This window comes from Mastigoproctus giganteus, chromosome 1 (assembly GCF_048544385.1).
Source record: "Mastigoproctus giganteus isolate SK-2022 chromosome 1, ASM4854438v1, whole genome shotgun sequence".
NCBI lineage: Eukaryota > Metazoa > Arthropoda > Arachnida > Uropygi > Thelyphonidae > Mastigoproctus > Mastigoproctus giganteus.
In genome coordinates this window covers 209,456,013-209,478,954 of record NC_143575.1, presented here as the reverse complement: position 1 = coordinate 209,478,954, position 22,942 = coordinate 209,456,013, and the positions used below count along the sequence as shown (strand labels likewise).

Genomic DNA, 22,942 nt, shown 5'->3' with positions numbered 1-22,942 from the left:
TATGTATTTATTTAAACGTACAATTTAACTGCTAACGATGTTCAACTAACGCTATCTAGTACGGCATACAACTATCGTATCACAATAGCGGGAAAATTACGAACGGTAGCGGAGTTGAAACACGTGGAAACCTTTACGGATACTTTTATGCAATTACAAGGCCGAGTAAAGAATAAATACACCAAGTTAATCAGAAAATCACAAAATAATGTTATACTACTAAATTTAAATCAAAAGTTTTAGAAAAACAATAATTTCAAATCAATAAATAAGAAAAATCCACTTAGCGGCTTGGAACACGACCGTCTCTAGTAGCCTCGTCAGCAGACTCCAGGGTGGATCTATTTCTTGGGTGGATCTATTTAAAAGAGAGAAAACCACAGGCTGTTGTAGTTATAAGAGTTCATTAAGGGAAATATTCAGGGCATGTTATTAGCAGCTGTAAATGCATTGAATCCAGTGGAGAAGTTCAGCAAAATAAAGATGCCCAAGTGGATGATAAGACAGATCAAGGGTTTGAGTAAAAGAAAAAAATCTGGGACAGGTACAGACAATCGCGATATACTGCTTTATGTATATGTTTCATATGTGCGTATTATTATACGCATATATGTAACAAAATATACGAATGGGTAAGACAGGCGAAAGTCGAGCACAAAAAACCACTAGCAACAAGAGCTAAAAATGGAAACAGTTTTTTTTTTTTTTCGTACTTGTATACAAAAAAGAAGAGTGAATCAGATATGCCCCTTACTTGATCGAAGCGGAAAATCATAGAAAGCCCAGAAAAAGTGTCAGACGAGTTGAATATTTAATTTAAAGATCTTTATAGATGAAAGATCATTCGAGCCAAGGTGGATGAAAAACAGTGTCAGACTGATATAAATTAGTGTTATATCAATTTCGGAGAAGAGTCTGTGGGGAAAACTACTGAAGTTGAGCGAAGGTAAGGCTCAAGATGGTATACATCCTACTAATAATAAGCAAGGCTGCATCTGAGAGTATCATCCCACTGAAGATATTAATGGCATCATCATTAGACTCCGGAAAATTCCACTCCCCCAGCCCGCGCTGGAGAAAACGCTAATGTCTCCTCAATCCACAAAAGGAGGTGCAAAAGACGTGACTAGCTATTATAGATCAGTGCGTTTTGATCTCAGTGGTGGAAAAGATTAGTCTCTGATTAAGGATAAATATGAGGCCGTCTTGACAATAATGGCATATTTAATGGATCAGAACATGGATTCGTGAACAGGGAGTTTTGCCCCGACCAATCTAGTTAATTATTATGATGCAGTGATAAAACAGTTGGATTGAAGACAACTCTAGCATTATTTACGTTGACTTCAGTAAAGCCTTTGACATGGTTCCTCCCCATGAAAGGCGCCTCCGTAGCCAGGTGGGCAGGAGCAGCAGTGCATAGCACACGCTTCTTGATTAGACCAGGGTTCGAGCCCGTGACCACTAAATACGGAGGATGCGGAAAGGTCAGGGAATGACCACCGCATATCCCCGGAGCAATATGGCCTTAGTTGCTAATGCTCCTAAAAACCAAAACAATAACAATAACCTCCCCATGAAAGGCAATTACATAAACTGAGATTACTGGTAAGATCCTTCTGTAGATCAAGAACTGGCTAAAAGATAAGAGACAGACAAGCGGAGTCCCTCAGAGATCAGTATTGGGCTCACTTCTGTTTCTTATCTTCCTTAATGACATTGATGAGAGGGCACAGGGAAAATTTGCAAAGTCTGCTGACTACTTAAAGGTAAGAATGGGTTGCTAACGATAAGAACCAGGCTATTTTGCGTCAAAATTACTTAGATCGATTGCACAAATGGTCTGAAACATAGCAACTGAAGTTTAATGCTTCTAAATGATGTAAGGTCTTTAACCTGGGGAATGAACGTTCAGGAATTACTTATAAACTAGAAGAGAAGGAGGCAAAAAGTGGCTCGGGACGAAAAAGGCAAGGGGGGTTACCATTCAGTCAGACATGAAATTTTCTATGCAATGTAAACAAGTGGCTAAAAAGGCACCTTGTATACTGTGTCTGATATACAGGATCTTCACCAGTAGGGAAACAGATGCCATTATATCTTTGTATAAGCCTATGGTAAGAACGCAATTAGAATAATGTGTTCGGGACTGGCGGCTACATATGAAGAAATAAAGCTTCTAGAAAGGGTTCAAAGAAGGGCAACCAAACTGGTAAGAGCATGCTAATTGATGGCCATACGAAGATGCGGACTGCAAATTTAGAAACTGGACATCATAGGGGCAGAACTTCATAAAGATGTATAGAAAGCCCTGATGGAATCGGTAGAATGAACAAGGTAGTTCACTCTACTGATCAGTACAATAAACGAGTTAGGGAAGTAGTTCTTCACTGTAGAAAAGAGAAGACCCGGGATGGGGCACAAATACAAAATTCTGGGGAGTAACAGAAGGCTAGTGCCCATGAAGTTTACTTTCGGGCAGTGTGTTGTAGATCACTGGGATGAATTGCTTGCTAAGTGGTCGAGGCGGAGAGTTTGAACTTTACCAAAGGGAAATCGAATAGAGATGTTTTGATGACAGGAATGGTATGAGTAGTAAGAATTTGTTTTTTTTTTTTTTTTTGGCGGATGCAGAAATAGTCAGCTTCTTTGCATAATTTGGCCATTATAATAATAATGCTAAAATATTGTTTTAGTATCAGTATTATAGTGGCTAAAATACTAAAATTATGTTTTATAAATTGTCATTAATATTTTTACCAAAATGTTTGTTTAATTTGATATTAAGAAATCACTGTAAAAACCTTATATTAAATAGTGTTGGTAAATATCAAACTCTTAGCTAAGGAGAACATCATTGAGCTTATACATACATGTACATAATGTCGAATTAAAGATAATTTCTATAAATATCCTCAAATATAGAAAAAAAAAAAACACTAAAATATAAACATTTACTTCTCTAGGAAAGCAGTTTGAAATTTAATTTTATTTCCTTATAAAACCCAGCTAACATCAAGTGAAGAGCCAGCCTACTTCCAGATGCAAATATAATCGGCAGCAACGATTCCTCAAGTGAAAATATACACTACAGCGAGCTTTTATCTTAATAGTTTGATGCAGTAATCAAGCGTAATTAATAGCTGCGTGATTTCTATTTACTCTATTTATTTGTTTTACTTTCGCCATTACATCGATGCTTTATTTTCTCTTTTCAGGCTCTTTTTGTGCTGCTCATTCTAGGATGGATATTTGTTCCAGTGTATATGGCAGCTGGCGTAAGTAAATACTTTAACTTCACTTGTTGCAAACTTTTGGTTTTTATACACTTTGGCATAGTTTAGTTCCCCATACACTGCATCGACTCTTGAACTTTCGAGAGCGGTCCAACCAGATGACTGAAGTATATCTTCAGACCACTGACTTACAAATTTTAGTATGTAATAAATTTTATAAATTGTATAGTTAATAAATTGCTCACAATCTCTCAAAAAAAAGCTTTACATTTCGTCCTGCATTTAAAGGACGTGGTAAAAGTAGACAAACATGTAAATAAAATACAGACTATCGCTTGCAATCCAGGCGTTGGGATAATGATAAGGAGTTAAGTATAAGAGTATGATTTCAGCCTAGCATCGGTTTGTGGATTTCAGTGGAGAGGAACGTTATTACACATATATACGAGATAGTACTCATAATTTCTGTTGCAAATTCGGTTTTCTAAAATATTTTGATTATCAAAATAAAAATGCTTATTTTGGATAGTAAATTAAAGTATTTTCAATAAGATACGTTTCATGTTGAATTTCTAGCATTCTGTTTAATCTGCTACAGTCTTTTTGTTATACCAAGAAGTAGAGGACGTTTCATTCACCGGACCAAGCCACTTGATTTTTTTATTGATATATTAGTAGTGTATCTGGTTGTTGGTATTGCTCGTTTAGCTTTGAATCCCGTCACAGACTAGAGGGATTCTTAAAGACCTCTTCAATCGTAGTTGTAGTTTAGCAATTGGTAGTGAAAAACGGAGCAAGAAAGCAAGTTTACACAGCAACAGCCAAAAAAAAAAAAAAAACCCCACATCATATGTCTCTCTCTCCCTCTAATAATTTGTCTAGTTCTTCCTTAAATTTATTCAAACTACACAAACTTCCACAACACCAGATGTTTGTTCTCAACGATCAACTATCTGGCCGAAGACAATTTTTCCCAGATCTATCCTGAATCACCCTTCCTCAATTTAAATTTATGCCCCTCATGTGTTGTCTGAGCAAGAGATAAGATGCCATCAGTACTGAGTTTGCTCAAGCCATTCAAAGCCTTAAACATCTCAATCGGATCATCTCGCAGGTGCCTAGTCTCCAGACTCTGCAATTTGCAGAACTGAAGCCTTTCTTGGTAAGAGCATCCCTCTGTTCCACTCAACCATCTCGCAACCAACTCAACCCTTCTCTGCTTTTTTTTTTTTTTTTTTTTTTTTGATTTGGTAGTTGTTGGCGCATCGGCTTCTGTGGCCATATTGCACCTCCCAAGGTTTTTGCTGTACTTTGATCCAAGCCCGAGGCGGGAATCGAACCCGCGACCTTTGGGTTGCCAGGCAGGTACTTTACCCACTCGGCTAGCCCGGTCGGCCCCTTCTCTGCATCCGTTCCAAGAGATACATATCCTTCCTAAAAGGAGGATTCCAGACTTATATGCAATACTCATGTGGCGTAAACAGTGCTCAACCCTGCTAGCAAAATTCCTGGATATCATTAACAAACCCCATGAGCTGCCCTACCAGCCTGTCTGAATTTCTCAGAGAACTTCTTGTCTGGCTGCACAATGACCCCCCCCCCCCAGGTCTTTTTCGTTCTACACTACCATCAGTGTGGTACCATACAGTTGGTATGTTTTGCTGGGATTACCGTTACCTATATGCAGTACCTTGCATTTGTCAATGAAATTTCAATTGCCACTTTTCAGCCTATCTGCCTAATTTTTCTAGATCTTGTTGTAGTGACGTACCGTGATTACTGTCATTAAACACCCTACCAACTTTTGTCATCTGCAAACTTGGACCGTAAGCCTGATATCTCTTCATCGATATCATTAATAAATATTGAAAAAAATAGGCCAAGCACTGAACCTTGGGAGACCCCAGTAATAACATTAGTCAAAGAGGAGTGGCTCCTGGATAACCATTCTGTCTTCTCCCACTCAACCATCCCTTCAACCATGGCAGTAACTTTCCCCAAATGCCACACTGCCCCAATTTGTACAGCAGTCTTTCATGTGGAATATATCAAAAACTTTCTGAAATGTAAGTATATGATGTCAAAATTATTTTATTCTGCATCCAATTCCTTTGTTACTGCGTCATAGTATTCCATCAGATTGATCATACTATGACTACCGTAAAACTCCGTTTCTGTCTAAACGGTCCTGCAATTAGTCAATATCGGGGAGAGGCCTCTAACCGTGAGTTATTCTAGATTTTTTTGACGTGCAACACACACAAACTGAACGATGACCACACTTTTGCAGACATAGATACTACAGCCGAATGGTCAATGCGAGAATACCAAAGTACATGTGCTTGAGGTGGCTATGGTTCAGTTCCGCGTGATTACTAAATACAATGCTGTTCTTGTATTCTTTCTGTCTTGTGAAATCTCTTGGCACTGTATGGTTGTTCCGGGGTATAAACAGAATATTTTTCTGTAATACAACAAACTATATGAAATAGATTACCACTGGAAGTTAAAAAAAAAAAAAACAAGTACCGTATCGATAAAATAGAAAATAAAGTTGGTCACAGTGACAATGCACTATTTTGCCTTCAGTTATCATGGCCGCCTACAGAAAACACACACACACACATATATATATATATATATATATGTCAACACACACATATATATATGTGTGTGTGTTGCAGAGTAGAAATTCTGCGGTTAACTAGGGCAAAATCTTTTTAATGAATTTGTTTTATGACAGCACCAGACAAAGATACCGTCTGTATCTTATGCTGCCTTTTAATGACTTTCCATTTTTGTATACCTTTACATTTTGTTGTTGAGTTTTGAGACAACCTTCTTTTCCAAGGAAAGGTCATGTTGGGCACCCATCCATATACAGTTTCCCAACAGAATGCAGGCAGTTCTGCAAACATTCCTCAAAAAAATCTGATGTCTTTCTTAACAAATGCATGTGAAGCTGAAAACAAAGAAAAAAAATATAACATTGGAAATTATCAGCATAATTAAAACAACTTTTACTGGCATCGGAAAAGACCATTGGACTTTCATAATTACTTAATAACTAGCATCTTAAACGGCATGTAATATTTGGTGGGCTTACTTCATTTAGCTACTTGGGTTAACAAAAATAATGTTGCTTCTGGACTTTACAAATCCACATACCGTATTTGATATTCCTTTCTAAGACCTGTGTTTATTGAAGACACTGTTAGTTCCGAAGTTTCATTAAATAACACGTAGATATTTAATTAAGAGTGAAGCGAGACAGAGCAAGGCTTTATATAATACACATCGTGTGTCAAATAAAATAAAATAAATTTTCTGTTTATACTCCCGTATGACTGTACAGAATCAAATGAGTACAATAGAGGCACATTGTTGTATTTAGCAGTCAGGTAGGCTTGAACCACTGTCAATTCAAACACCTACAGTACTACTGTACGGCGTTGGCCACTCGTCTACTTCACTGAAGGTTTGAATTTACTACAATGTCCCTCAAAGAGAAAAACTGAATTTCACTGTAAAGGGACAGCATGGCCACCCTTGTCGCCCCACTTAAACTGGCGTAGTTACTTCTTGTGAAAAGAATCTCAGAGACAATGTTCGTCACCAATCCGACCACAGCTGATGATTCGATAAGCAACAAAGCAAAACCTGTACTCAATCTCCATACAAACTTGGTAAACGGTGCTCCTATTAACTGTTAGTTATCAGCACTTCTGGAAATTAGCAGCACGACTGCTCATTTTCATTTCTGTCGCCGACACAGTAATTTACTTAATTTTTGCAAATTTAAATCTGCTCGTCTTGGAAATCGAATTTCACCACTCATTTTTACGTGTCACCGTGTTTCCCAAATTATTTGATCATTTTCTAATAATTTATTTTCGTCATTTGCTATTGAGGAAAAACAAATATGGGGCATACTGGCTCGATGTGCGTCAGTTAGCCAAGGACTACAGCCAGCCCTCAAGAGAGTTTAACAAGGTTTTGTTATTTTATGCTAATGTTAATCTAATTGAGAAATGCAACTAGTTTCTGAAATTCCTCTGAATGTTTTGTAATAGCAATCATGTATTTACTTTTATATATTTTAATAAAGTATATGATAAAATATATAACGAGTTATAAGAGATAATAAAAAAAATCTCGTACATTATTATAGATTAAAATGAAATCATTTATTATCGATTAAGTTATATTACCTATTATTGAAAAAATAGTGGGCGAAATATTAAAAAAAAAAAAAAAAAAAGAAAAAAGATTGGTAACCGTGACCCAAATTAATTGAAAGTTTTTTATGAGGTTATCTGCTTTCTGGCAAATCAGGTTTTTTTAACCTGTAAGACAGAATACGGTCTACAGACATTCTAAACTGGCGCTTTATGGCTTTGGTTGCCTTGACACTTAATTCAAGGCAATTCAAAAACAGCGGAAGAAACAGGCCATATCTAAGACTGCGTAATGTTTTTTGCGTAGTGTTCTTATTTGCCCCCCCCCCCCCCGACCTCATATCTGTCCATGGTTAAGTTAAGTTAACAGAACAATTTATGTGAATTTATTTTAGCCCTGTTAAATACTGTTATAATATACAGTACTTATTTATAAAAAGTTATGCTGCTAATGTTATCCAAGTTTTATTCCTCTGTTTCTATGTCCATTCCTGTGTATAAACATAAAATTTTAAATTTTAATTATAATTCCAACCCTTAACTCAAAAGGCAACAAACCCTTAGAAATCATCCATATCGATGTGCTCACTCTGTCTGTTGAGGTCCAAAAAGGATAATTCCCGCCCAGGAATCCAATCACGAAAACCAGTTCCGTAAGAACTGGTTTTGTCGTCTTTTAATGGCTTAATTCATGATCTGCCTTTTTTTTTTTTTTTTTTTTAAATGTTCAATTCATTTCAATATGTATGCTAAAAGGACATTAATGATTTTTCACTTCATGTGGTTCAAACTATATATAAAGATATCAAACTATATACAAGAAAGAGAATTTATAAAATTTAGTTTGGCTTGAAACATTATACTCAGATTTAATTTTCGTGTTTTAGAAAGCATTCGAGTTTTTACCGTCATATTTTAAACTAACTGATCATTTGTGGAATATTACATATAACATCATCACATTCTTATCCTGTCAACTGAGGACAACAGAGAAAATCTATTCCAGTGGAATTGTTCTCTCATATGGGCGCGTGCCCCACCTTCACAATGAAACGATCAACACTCAACTGCTTTCAAATAAACAACCCATCTCAAAAGAGAAACTTCATATATTAAATCTAAGTACCTGATATTTATTAATAACAGACAGTTAGGTTTTGGGATATGCTGTTTCGAAGGTAACGCAATACAAAGGCAATTTGTTGTAGAGGTAGAGTATACACCAAACTATGTTTAAATCATTACATTAGGGTCACCTGGTAATAACTTATCGGGTGACCCTAATGTAATATTGTGTGTATTGTGTCTCTAAATTGCGCGTGTTCTCTGGTCGATTTGCCTGTTTTGCTGGACGAAAAACTCCAGTTTCTGGGGAAAACCTTGCTGTCTACGCCTGAGACCAACTAAGAATATGGGAAAGGCTTCTCTTATCAGTTTGATTTTATTGAGAGCCGCCAGGAATGATAACAGAATAGTATAGCCCAAATATTTCTAAGACCTTAAAGAGAAAACTAGTTTTCTGTTTACAGTCTTAGAAATATACACTTCTACTATTTAAAATATGTAGCGCAATGCAGCACCAACTCGTAGTGAAGGAATCCACAATATAATATTTTGCACTTAGTAACAAGCTTAATTTGTTCTAAATTGCCACGTACAAACTGAGGCTACTATCCTACTTTTACAATTATGTTTTATAGCTTTCTCGTAGCAACAGGCCTTTGCCTTAAATTCTTTGAGCTTTTAAAACTTCTACACCATCCAACATCTCACATTTTATGGATATTTATCATCAAAGCGACATTCACTACGGTGCCCGCTTCTCCACCGATGAGGCCTGAAGAAGGAAAGAAACTGGTGAGAAACCGCCTGAGAGATTCATAGAGTTTGGCTTCTTCCGTTTCAAGCAGTCTCATTTCTGTTTCTTTCCTGTCTACAAACGGTTTTCTGTTTTCTACTAATATAAGATCTTTTTTGAAATCTTTTTTAACATGCCTAAAATAAAAATTTCCAAGTAACAATAAATATAATCCTCCACTGGAACAGTTATTTATTTATTTTTTATTTTATTTTATTCAGAGTGCAATACTGAGAGAGACAGATAGAGATGAGTGGGCAGGTGGATCAGCAGACACGGACCACTGACAAAGTTACAGCAAAAGATAAAATGTATGGGAAAGGTATGCCTGGTGAGGCTGTTTTCCCTTGGAATCGTGCTGGCCCTCGACGCCACAAAGTGGGTTTGGTTGTGGCAGAGCAAAACTGCTGCCCAAAAACTTATCCTCGTTAAATTAAATTAGGTCCGTTAAATCCATTTTTTCCACAATTTAAAAAGCATTTAAAAAGTGTTGGAAACCTTCATCCTTAACAAGATTCTTGCTCGATTTCAGCTTATCTTTATTTCTCTTCCCAATATCCATGTTATACATTGAAGAAAAAGTCACTGAAACAGCCCTACGCGATTTGCTCAGGTGTATCGTAAAATGAAAAGTTTGTATGAAGTTTTAAATTTTTTACATCGCCGAGCGTTATCTACCCTTAATTTCCTTGTCTGGTAAAAATTTGTGATAAAACTGTATAAATGGAAGCCGAAACAACTTATATAATAAAGTGCTGCCAATCTTAAACGATACATAAATGAATGGCGATGTAAGAAAGTAGCGCTCTCCGTTATCTACTTGGGAAAGTTAATCAATTCACAATTCATTTAATTATTTCACAGTTTTAATTTTTTTCCTTTTTTTTTTTTTTTATATACAAGAATTTGCCTCCCCACAATTTTCTCCCTCTATTCTTGATCTAGTGGTGAAGTCGATCCTCTGAATTCACAATAAGTTAATAACATTCCATACAAACCCTTGCAATATCAATAAGCTCAATAAATTCTTAATTTACACAAAATGTGTGGGAAATACTATTTTTTCTGATGACATTGAATACACAACTTTTACGTGCTATTCTGTTAGTGGTGCTAAATATAACAAAAGTCAATTTTCAAATATAATATCATTTCTCTTATTTCTCTATAGATGGCGACACTTGTAAGATTCATTTTGGTGAATACGAGTGTCTTAGTTGTGTGACTTGCACCATCTACTGCAAATAAATAGAAACTTAAAAATACCAACGCCTGAGGGAATTAAAGGGCTGAACGAACAGCTCCAACTGCTGCAATAACCGCTTTTACTTTCCCAATCCAATGATACTCAAAAGGAAGGGGGGTGGTGAGACGACAGTGATGCCCAAAGCCTTTAGCACAATTTCTGAGTACGCCACTCTCCCCATTTATTGTTAAATTTCGAGGAGATATTCACTCTCTCCTTCAGTGGTATAATTAACATAAAATATCTGCATATTAGAAAAATTTGTCCTTCGACCCTTTGCTTTCTCTTAAGTAGGCCTGAATTCAACACTGTTTCTGTGTCATTATTATCATAGGTGTTCTGCCAAGGACAGGTCCAAGCATACAACTTAATAACCACTTCTTCATATCTTCCTGTTCCTCAGCCCTCTTCTTCATCTTCCCATATCCACTTTCAAACCTCTCAATTGGCGCACTATGGACATAGATGCCGATGCGCCTAACAAATTCCGAAACAAACCGCCTCTCAATTCATTTATCTTAGTTTTTCTCATTCTCTCTCCGGGCCTCTTCCCTTTACATTTCCCTTTGTCATATCCTCCATCACTTATAAAATAATCAAATTTCTCTTTCGCTTTTCCAATTATTTAAGTCAAACATCTTGTAGTCCTTCTCAAAACCTCCTAATTTCTCACTTTATCAATACATCTTATCTTTTCTCTCCTCCTCCTACATATCCACATCTCAAAACTTTCCAATCTTCCATTCTCATGTCCATGTTTCTGCTCTATAAAATAACACACACTAGACATCGTACCAATCTTTTCCTTAAACCAATTCCTAATCTCCCACATAAAATTCTTCACTTCTCAAATGCTTTTTACCTACTTATTCAATCTTATTTCACTGCTAAAATTTGTTTCTTCCACCATTAGGCATCCCATATTCTATACTCACCAACCTGTTCTATTCTCTCTTTCTCCTCATATTTCAATATTTAACTCACGGCTTTGCCTTCTCAGTATTTATTTTTATTTTAAACCTACCACAATTTTCCTTTAGTCTATTAACCAATTTCTGTAATCCTTCAACAGAATATGCTACCAATGCCATATATTAGCTGCAAATATATTACTCTCAATAACCCTTCCTCCTCTTCTTCGCCTTATATAACTCTCCCTCATCCACATTTCCTTATAAAATTCCTTCTGAACTATTTCTTATATTAAATATACTAGGGACTAATATACTTTATTAAATATAGTAAGTAGGGACAGATAACACCCCGTTTCACACCTCTTTCTATATCTCCACAATCAGTGTTAGTTACCTTGTTCTAACTACAACTATTACCCAAACTATTACTTTTGTCCCTAATATAATTTACTAAACATTCTTCTGTCTTTCTAACCTACTCCGAAACTTTCCAAGATATTCAATAATTTAACGCAGTTTACTCGATAAAAAGCCTTCTCCAAATCTGTAAAACATATGCACACATCTTTTGTTCACTTTCCGATTTCTTTCTCAACATTTTCATCACACCTACTGCATCCCTGTTTCCCAACCCCTCTTGAAATCATACTGTTCTTCTCTCAAATTTTCCACTATCCTTCTAATCATCCTTCTCTTTCATATCCTTAGCATTATCTTTGTTGCATGCGGTAACAAACTTCTAGTTCTGAAATTCTTTACATTTCACTGACAATTTTCCTTTTCCGTTGGATGATTACTGCGGTCTTAAAATCTTCTGCTCATACATTAACCTACATAAGTCTGTTAATTTCCTTCAGCCTACTTCTTATAAATTCTATTTGTATTCCTTCAACACACACTGCCTTATTTCCCTTAAAGTTGCAATTGCCTCTTGCTCCATTTTGACTGGTCCTAAGCTGCCTATATATATATTCCACCCATCTCCCACATTATTTCCTCTGGTTTTCTTAGTCCTTTCCCTTTACAGCACCCCAATCTTTCCTTTTTTCTCCCTACTCTCTCGTACATTAAATCTTACCTTCCCAGCCTTTCTAATACTTCTAACTCCCTGCAAAACCCATCCCGCCATTTCTCCCGCTTTATCTGTTACTCATCCAATCCTAGCGTTAATCTTTCTACACCTCCTCCTACCATCTTTTCTGTTGGTATTTTTCCATTTCTCTTATCATATCCTCTGTCGCTCATTGTTTCTTAGGTATTTTCAGATACTTTCTTCATATTGCCTCCTAAACTTAAGGCGCCTCCGTAGCCAGGTGGGAAGGAGCAGCAGTGCGTAGCACACGCTTCTTGATTAGACCGGGGTTCGAGCCCGTCACCACCAAATACGGAGGATGCGGAAAGGTCAAGGAATGACCACCGCATATCCCGGAGCAATATGGCCTTAGTTGCTAATGCTCCTAAAAACCAAATAACATAACAATCCTAAACTTATCCATTTACGATTTATACTTTATTCATCCCATCATCCCTTTTCAATATTAGCCTTGCCGACCGGGCTAGCCGGGTAGGTAAAGTGTCTGCCTGGCAACCCAAAGGTCGCGGGTTCGATTCCCGCCTCGGGTTGGATATCACGATGGTGCCGAACCAACCGGTTGGTTGGATATCCCGGCCACGATACACGAAGGAAGCACGAAAAAACTGGTTCCTTCGTGTATCGAACACATCATACGAAATAAATAAAATAAAATATTAGCCTTTCCCTTAAATTCTCCTCTATAATATCCTTCCTTGTCGTTCTTATTCTTTTCTCCTCTTATCCTTTTAAACTCTAATTCCACATACATTATCACAATAATTATCAGAATATATGTCTGGTCGTGAGTTCTTTACACTGTTTTCGTTCCGGACCAGGATATAAGTCCTCCGTGACAGTATAGTAGTGTCTCCACTTTCCATTCGTTAGGAGAGGTCAGAGTTCGAATCCTGTTGATGACTGGCGAAATTTTTAAAGGTCTCTTCAATCGGGCTGTAGTCGACCGATCTCAAACCAGGTGTCCGTTTAAGTTATTCCTTTTCCAGCCAGCACAATATTCAAAATCAGCCCCGTGTTTACGCACTTGTACAGGCAATAATATAATACACACGGAGCAATATGGTCTAAGTCGCTGATAATCCTAAAAAATCAACAGCAACGACCAAGATAGACTAGTTTGATATCTACTTCAGCTCCTGGGCATTTTACGTGCATATCTCCTTTTATGCTGTCTAAACCAAGTATTTATTATCATTAGATCATTCTGTTCACAAAACTCCACCAACCTTTGAGTGTTGCCATTTAAAATAGTAATAAATGTGTGAACATTTCCGTTCTGCTTTCAGAATATATCATCAATGAATGGAGCATAAATTTCGGGCTTATTTGTTTCTTTTAATTACTGACAGTCACATGTTTCTTCATAAACTTCGCTTTCTGTTCATGTACTACTGCTCTCGTGAATAGCACAGTTGGTATAATCACTATCCCTCGCATACCGGGTGGAAAAGACTTTAGTTAGAGTCCCGTCAATGACGAGAGGAATTTTTATGGGCCTTTTCACAGAGACTGAGTCAGTCGGTCTCAGGCGAGTGTAACTTTTTTTTTTTTTGCCCGAAACTCTGGTTTTCCGTCCAGCAAACATCAAATCCCACAGAACACATGCAATTTAAGACATATATATATTTTTTTTTTTTTTTTTTTTTTTTTTCACCTTTATATATGCGCAGTATGCCTAAGTTGCTGATGCGCCTAAAATCCTACAACAGCGCTTTCCAAACTGGGAGGCGCGGACTAGTGCAAAAGGAGGCGCGAAAAGTTTAACAGAAATGTAATTTTCATAACATAACATATATAAATAAAAAAATATATACATATAAATAAACTTTCATAACAACATTAAATTTTATAACTTATTTTTTAAAGCATTTACCGCCACCTATCTCACTCTAACTTCGATATCAACATGAGATAAACATTTATTTGGAAAAAATATATATTTTGCTGAAATGGATTGATGAATTATGATTGATATGATGTAATGTAATATATATATATATAATTCAGTGCGTACTATGTATGACATATATAGGTAGATTTCATAGTATAGCATTAGCTGCATGGTTGAAAATATGGTTTCAGCGGTGTGCGACTGTGTTTTTTGTTTTTGGCGTGATTACTTACTGATAATCGTTAGTAATTTAGAAGTTGTATTTTTTAAGAATATAAATTTAATCCTAATAGTTTTAGACGAATGGATAAATTTTTGACTGGTTACGAGAGAAAATCCACTAATAATGAAGATACTGATGCTGATACAAGTAAAGGTAGTGGGAATACAAGCAACAGGGAACAAGGAGGTAGAATTCCCAAGACAAGAAAATACGATTCATCCCATTTATCATTAGGATTCACAAGTGTTATTATAGATGGCTTGGAAAAACCAATGTGTTTGTTTTGTACGAAAGTTTTGGCTGCAGATAGTATGAGACCAGACAAATTAAAACGGCACTTTAAAACTATGCATTCTGAATACGTTGGTAAGCCCATAGAATTTTTTCAAAGAAAATTAGATGAGTTTAATAAACAAAAGCAAACGTTCAAAAAAATAGTTTCTGTTCCATCAAATGCATTGCTAGCATCGTACCAAGTTTCTTACAGAATCGCGAAATGTAAAAAACCACACACAATATGAGAAAAACTCTAGTTTTCCTAGCAGCTATTGATAGGAGAAAAAATAGATACGTACAATGATAACCCAGTTTAATGTAATATAATAAAATATATAATAATAAGTAGCTTTCAAGACTAACGAGTCTCTTTTTCAACTGAATTGAAATACAACGGATAAGTGCAATGAGCTGAGTGAGGCACGTATTCATTTGCTATTGTTGTTGCACGGACGTGCGCTGTTTTACTCCACTGATCATCTAGCATTAAAACGGTTGTCTCGAGGATGAGGTGTAGACGTATGCCTTTGTGGCGGGTTATTGCCTTTGGATTTGTCTTGAAAGCTACTGCCTGCTACTTATTATTATATATTTTATTATATTACATTAAACTGGGTTATTATTGTACGTATCTATTTTTTCTCAAACATGGACCCCAGTACACCAGGCCCATTCATTACTAGCTATTGATATGGTTAAAATAATGTTCGACGAATCATATGCGAAACAGTTGCGACAAATACCGCTTGCTGATAATACAGTTGGCAGAAGAATCGATGATATATATGAAGATCTTTGCGATCAGTTAGTTTCTCGACTGCGTACTGTACTTCGAAATTCGCCATACAAGTAGATGAGGCAATTGATGTAGCTAAAGATGCTCATTTAATTGCATATGTTCGATATGTTGCAGAAACTAATATAATGGAAGATATATTATTTTGCAATCCCATTCCTGGAAAGGCCACATTCAATGAAATTTTTAATATAATTGACACTTTTTTTTGATGAGAACGACATAAAGTGGAATAACTGCATTGGACTCTGTACTGACGAGGCACAGTCAATGTCAGGACACAAGGCATTAGTTAAAAAGAAAGCACCCGAAGTTATCTGGACGCACTGCATGCTTCACAGAGCAGCTCTTGTGTCAAAAAATATGAGCGAGGAACTTAACAACATTTTTACGAAAGTTATAAACTGCATAAAAAACAGTCCTTTAAAAGTTAAGTTGTTTGCAAAGCTGTGTGAAGATATGGAAGCTAATTATACCTCACTTCTATACTATTGTGAAGTGCACTGGCTATCTCGTGCAAAAGTGATTCAAAGGGTGTTTGAACTCAAAGAAGAGATTGCAATTTTTCTTGATGAAAATAATAATGAAGAGGGAAATTTATTTAGGGATGATAACTTTATTGTTAAACTTGCCTATTTGGTTGAAATTTTTGGAAAATTGAGTGTTTTGAATAAATCAATGCAAGGACCACAAATGCATTCACTGATTCAAAAAGACAAAGTGAAAGCATTCATAAAAAAATTGGAGTATGAAAATCAAATTTACAAAAAAATAAGTTCGACATGTTTCCACTTTTAAATGATTTCTGCGCCAGAGTTAATATTGAAGCAAACAAAAATCTATTTACTGAACACTTAGATGGTTTGCTAATGCACTTCTCACATTATTTCGAAGATCTTGATTTTACAAAGTTCGCGTGCATACAGAATCCATTTGTTGATGAACGAGATGATGAATTTGGATTGACAACTATTGAAAAGGAAAAATTGATAGAATTATCATGCGATACTTCATTGAAACAAAAATTTCAGAGTGAAACCCTAGTTCAATTTTGGTTGAATCGAAGTGAAGAATATAATACTTTGTCAAGCAATGCAATGCAAGTACTGCTGCCATTCGTAACATCATATTTATGCCAAACGGGATTTTCTGCATTAGCTGCAATGAAATCCAAATATCGAGCCGTTTAGTAGTAGAAAAAGAGCTACGAATAGCACTCTCCTCAATGACACCTAGATTTGATAAACTTGGTGCTAATAAACAAGCACATCCATCGCATTAAAAACACATTAATTAATTTAAAAATGAATATATATATATATATATATATATAGTAAAACCTTGTTATTATTCTGTCAATTACGTTTTTTTCATTTTTTGTATCAATACATTTTTTAAAAACATTAATGATTAATGTTTTTTTAAGAATAAAATAATATCCGGATTATTATTTCATGTATTAATTATTGTATTAAAAATAAGAAATTGCATAATTATGGTTTTACTTCAAGGGAGGCGCCGGAAAAATTTTACAGGTTAAGGGAGGCGTGGGCTCAGAAAGTTTGAGAAACGCTGACGTAGACGGTATTTCGATGTCAGTATGGATAAATGTCGTGAGTTAACAGATTTTGAAAGAGGGATGACAATGGGTGCCCGACGCATGGGTCACTCTATCGTGGAGGTGGTACAGAAATTGCACACTCCCCGTTCGACAGTATCAAGAGTGTATCGGGAATACGCCCTTTCCGGAATAACATCTCATCGTGGACCGCGCTGTGAGCGGAGGTGGTGGATAAATGTGGCCGTCTGTATTGCATTGTGTCAGCCAACCGGAGATCGACAGTGGCACAAATCACCGCCGACTTCAATGAGGAAGGTGCCAGAAACTGCAGGTAATCATTAGCCTCAATAGGTTATGGGAGTCCCATTGCTAACACCACACCACAACACAGGACTCGACGCCTCAACTGGGCGAAAGAACACTGGCACTGGAGCTTGGATGATTGGAGACGTGTCTCCTGGTCCGATGAGTCCCGTTTCCAGTTATTTCGAGCGGGCGAGAGGGTGCATACCTGGCGGAAACCGCACGAAGCTATGCACCCGTCTTGTCAACAAGGAACTATTCAGGCAGGTGGACGGTCAGTAATGGTCTGGGACGTGTTCAACTTTCGCGCGTTGGGACCTCTGCTACGTCTAGATGCATCTCTGAACGGTCCAGGTTACGTGTCCATCCTTGCAGACCACTGCATCCCTTCATGGTCATCGTACACCCACAAGGCAATGGACTCTTCAGCACAATGCGCCTCCCCACAGAGACGTGGTGACTAGAACATGGTTCTAAGAGCATTCCGCAGATTCCTGTGTAATGTTTTTTAAGAATAAAATAATATCCGGATTATTATTTTATGTATTAATTATTGTATTAAAAATAAGAAATTGTGTGGATTCATCCAAAAGAATCGAAGTATCGCAGATCCCTGTGGAGCAGCTTTTGGATGTTGTGGAAATGTCCGTTCGAGCTTTGGATCCTCCACCAAGGAATGCGAAGGATATTATGGACAGCGGTGCAGCAAGCATGGATGAAAATACCTGTGGAACGCTTTTGTGAATTAGTGGACTCAATGCCCGACGTGTGGCTGCCCTTATCCGGGCGAAAGGTGGGCTTACCCGTTACTAGATAGGTAGCCCATGATTTCTGTCCACTCAGTGTACTATTATAGTAGAGACATCTTTGTTTACACACTTGCAGCATACAAAATTTGTATGCTATCAGTATACTTATATCTATATTTGTCAAGGAAATATAGATAATAAGACTCAAACCGTTGATGCTTGTCAATGAATTGTTTCTAATACAACCTTTTATACTTCGTATTAATACTGTTTATTCTGTATTTTACATTATCACTTAGGTCAACCTAGAAACTGTTACTGTCCAGCGCTCACTTCATGGTTTATTTCCTTGTCCTGTGCCATGTTATATATACACTTTGGCTAATTATCTTATACCTTATATTGTTTGTACTTCATAATGATTACAATTTTACTTATTTACATTTCAATTTTATATTACAAATCTACTTTTACATTTCGTTATCTACAGTATGGCCCTGGAAATAGTGAAACATTTTCCAACCACCCTTTTCATTCAGCAGACTATCCAGCATTCCAGACTCGTAATTTTTAAATAGGCCGGTAAAGCCGATGCTGGTATGATCGATATGAACTCTTTATAATCATAATAAATGTCATGAAATAAGGACAGCAAAATTTGAACTTCACAGATCGAGCCACTGTTTATACATAAATAAAACCACATGTTACTCAAAGAACTAAACCAAACAACATCATCCGTTCAACAAAAAACGAAATAGATTTCTAAATATAGTAGACAACACTTAATGTGATCACATCGGAACTCAGCTAAACTGATAATAACCGAATAAGAATGCAGCTGTTCAGCTTTCTTTATTGATGCAGAGCGGAACATGCGTACATAAATAACAGGTAATTAACCGTTCTGTGTATTGTATGTAGTTGGAAAGTACTGTACAGTATTTGTACTCCTACACTGGTAGGAGTACAGATGCAGTACTTTCTTCCACGGAGTAACGGCATCGACAACCATACGAAATATACGAAGCAAAATCAGTAACTAGCCACGCAAAGTGTCGAAGTTCAAGGCCAAATCAGGATGATATATAATCGCTTCCCACGTGAGTAAACAAAACTAAAGGAAAAAAAGTGATAATATAAACGTCATTTTTTCTGTGTACTGTATTAGAATACGATCGAGATTTCGTAAAAGTGATAGCAATCTAGCAACTATTAAATTGGAATGCCAACCATTTTAATAATATAATATATTTTCTTAGGCAATCTATGAAATCTAAAGCTAAATTAAAATGTTAATCATCTTAAAATCTTAATTTTAAAAATGTTAAAGTCCTTTAATAGTTTTGTTTCCTTTTTCTTAATTTGAAATTTTCCATATTACACATCCACAAACCATGCTGTTGTTGTAATACAAAAGCAATATTATAAATGTGATTTTTCATGAGAAATGCTCATTCATGAACAATACTGTCTTCTCACAGGTTTACACCATGCCTGAATATCTGAAAAGACGTTTTGGTGGCCAAAGAATTCGCATCTACTTGTCAGTGCTGGCTCTACTACTGTATGTCTTCACGAAGATCTCGGTAAGAGAATTAAAAATAAGACACTGATAATACTCTATACTCCAACGGCACCGCAGTAGCTATGATAACCCAAATTGTCTTAACATTCTCTGCATTTTAAGCAATCGAAATACAGTTTAAGTCATTATTTCTTTGTCAGTGATATATCGTTCAAGAAGAACGATGGAAGAATAAGTGAGAAATTGAACAAGTCGGATGACTTAGCATTAGCAAAGGCACATGATGCAAAAAAGCAAGCATCAGCCAAAAAAAAAAAAAAAAAAACATGCACTCCCTTCTCATTTCACACAACCACTCGCTCCAAATGTTTGTCTAGTTCTACCTTGAATCTATTTAAGCTATCAACTTTTACAACGACACGTGGAAGTTGGTTCCAGCAATCAACCACCCGCTGGCTAAAGGCAAACTTCCGCACATCTATTCTACAATTTGAATTTATGCCCTCTCAGGCGATTATTCTGAGCAATAGGAAGAATCCCATCAGCACTGAGCATGCTCAAACCATTCAAGGCTTTATACACCTCAATCAGATCACCTCGCAGGTGCCTAGACTCCTGCAAGGTGATCTGATTGAGGTGTACAAAGACTTGTTCAATTTCTCACTTATTAGTCTCGCTCGAATATCACGTGTGGGGCATTTTCCAGCTGATAGAGCAGCTCTTTGTCTTATTATCTCTGCTCATGAGGTACTAAAATTATCCCTGATGAGTGCGAAGTCAATTTTATGGCGAAGGTAAAGAAAGCCTGCACAAGAAGCACGCAAAAGTTCGATGAAATTTACCGGTAAAAGTACTTTGCCGTAACGGCATTTGTATTGTTGCTCGCTCAGTAAACATATAGTGGGTGTTATCTGTCAGGAGTAGAAATTGAAGCCCATGGGAGTTTGAAACCCTTTAGAAGTGGAGGGGGTAACCTAACCCTTTTTCTTTAGAATCGCTGGTGGACTAGTGGATAAATTGTTTAAGAAAAAAAAAAAGGGCAAAGGAAGCCCACATGAGAAGCACGGCAAACTTCTAAAAGGTTTACCGGTGAAACTACGTTACGAACATATTTTTACGACGCCAGAACTTCCAATATGACTCTGTTCGTGATTCAATTAGTTAATTCAATTAGTGATTGTAAAGAAAAAAGGTCAGGTTACCCCCATCCACTTCGGGAGGGTTTCGAGCTCCGCTGGGATTCAACTTCTACCCCAGACCGATAACACCCACCGTCTTTTTACCGAGCGAGCAACAATACAAAGCACTTTTACCCCTAAATTTCATCGAACTTTTGCGTGCTTCTCGTGCAGGTTTGCTTTACCTTAGCCGTTGTTTTTTTTAATATTATTTTTTTTCTCCGTGTGTATTTCTTACCAATCTATTTACGTTGATGAGTAAAAATTGTAATGAAACCATGAAAATTAATCATTAAAATACTGACCCATTTCCTTACACAATATTACGCAAACCATGAATTATTTTCTTGTGTTCCTACCTGTCTTTTAGAACTGTACTACAGCACCTAGAGTGGCCCTGGGCTCTATTGACATGTCAGTCATGGGATATGTGTTGATACCATAGGTGATTTCTGAAACTATTATTATAACATATTCTAAGGTACTGTAGAAAGGACATATTGCAGAGGAAATGAAAGATAGGGCGCTATTGAAATAAGCACTCCATCCTTATAAAAATTTGTATTTATTTTCTTCTGAATACAAAAAAAAAAAACTGATAATCTGCACTGATTTTGAGGTATAAACCGCTTCCTCAGAGTGGGAACTGATATTCCAACCGACTTCCCCAAAACTACTGTACAACACTATCATATCTAGATCTCTTACTCCCTCGTCACGTAGAGGGAAAAGGAGGTCTCCCGTTGGTTACTGCGGGTTTTTCAGTCCACACAACACGCAAACTGGCCAGTGAAAGCGTACCTATCCATACATAATACATTGTGCAATATGGTCTGAGATGCTGATGTGCAGTAAAACCAATAGCAATAACACGAATAATCCCCCACAGTGAGTGCATCCTTCTAAGATCGGATTCGGACTTGTAAACAATAAATGTTTTACCACGAGCTACGCAAGAAGATTCCCCTGAACTGTGTTGCTAGCTGTTCCGAACTTTTCGTATTCGAGATGGCTGTTACAAACCCTTTTCGGGGCCCTCGATGTGGGCACCTGTATGTAGTGAGAGGACCTCCCAATGACTCTGCTTCGTCATGAGATTAGTATCAGTGAGATCCAACGCCCATGCCTGCCTTTTGAACACCTTCACGTATGGTACACATCCAGAAACTTGAAGGGAAAGATTAAGTAGAACAATTGATATACAATACGAAACAGTTCAATGAAATTCGGTGCGGGGAATTTGGATTCTGTATGCTTCGGCCAGAATTCTGCCCATATCTCACTGTTCGGGTTGCACGTTCTAGACTTGCATCATTAAATTTCGGAATGTTTGCCATGTGCTGCGAGCTGTGCACTTATCGGAAAGGAGTCCAGCTTTAATACACCACTTCGGTCCCTGCTTCGTCCAAGACAGGAGGTCCTAAGTCAGCCCTATCAATCGGCTAGCAAGTCTACTTGCTAGGGTCAACTGTACTCCAGAGGGTCTCCTTCCCTTTGGTCCTGGGACAGAATCAGAACCTATTGGATGTATGAGTACAGTGCCTAGGTAATTCTGGCATTCCACTTGCGTACCCATAGCACCTGCTAGTGGAACGAAATGGCACCTCCAATTCGAACGAATGATCCAAGATCTAAACCTCAAAAGCAAAGGGCGCCTCCGCAGCCAGGTGGGCAGGAGCGGCACTGCGTAGCACACGCTTCTTGATTAGACCGGGGTTCGAGCCCGTGACCACCAACTACGGAGGATGCGGAAAGGTCAGGGAATGACTACCGCATATCCCCGAAGCAATATGGCCTTGCTAATGCTCCTAAAAAAATAACAAAATAAAAATAACAAAAGCGAAGAAATTGGCCTGAACATTAACTATGACAAAACAAAAATAATGACCAACCCTGTAGCCTCACCCATCAA

At 37.1% G+C, this 22,942-nt stretch overlaps 1 protein-coding gene across 1 annotated transcript in view; it reads left to right on the top strand.

The window, feature by feature from the left end:
- The window catches only part of LOC150091486 (sodium/glucose cotransporter 4-like), a 135,685-nt gene that overhangs the window by 54,624 nt on the left and 58,119 nt on the right, over positions 1-22,942 (top strand). The window contains exons 4-5 of the mRNA XM_090375902.1: positions 3,219-3,278; positions 19,809-19,913. Coding sequence (XP_090232028.1) covers positions 3,219-3,278; positions 19,809-19,913 — 165 coding nt within the window. The remainder of the gene's footprint in view (positions 1-3,218; positions 3,279-19,808; positions 19,914-22,942) is intronic.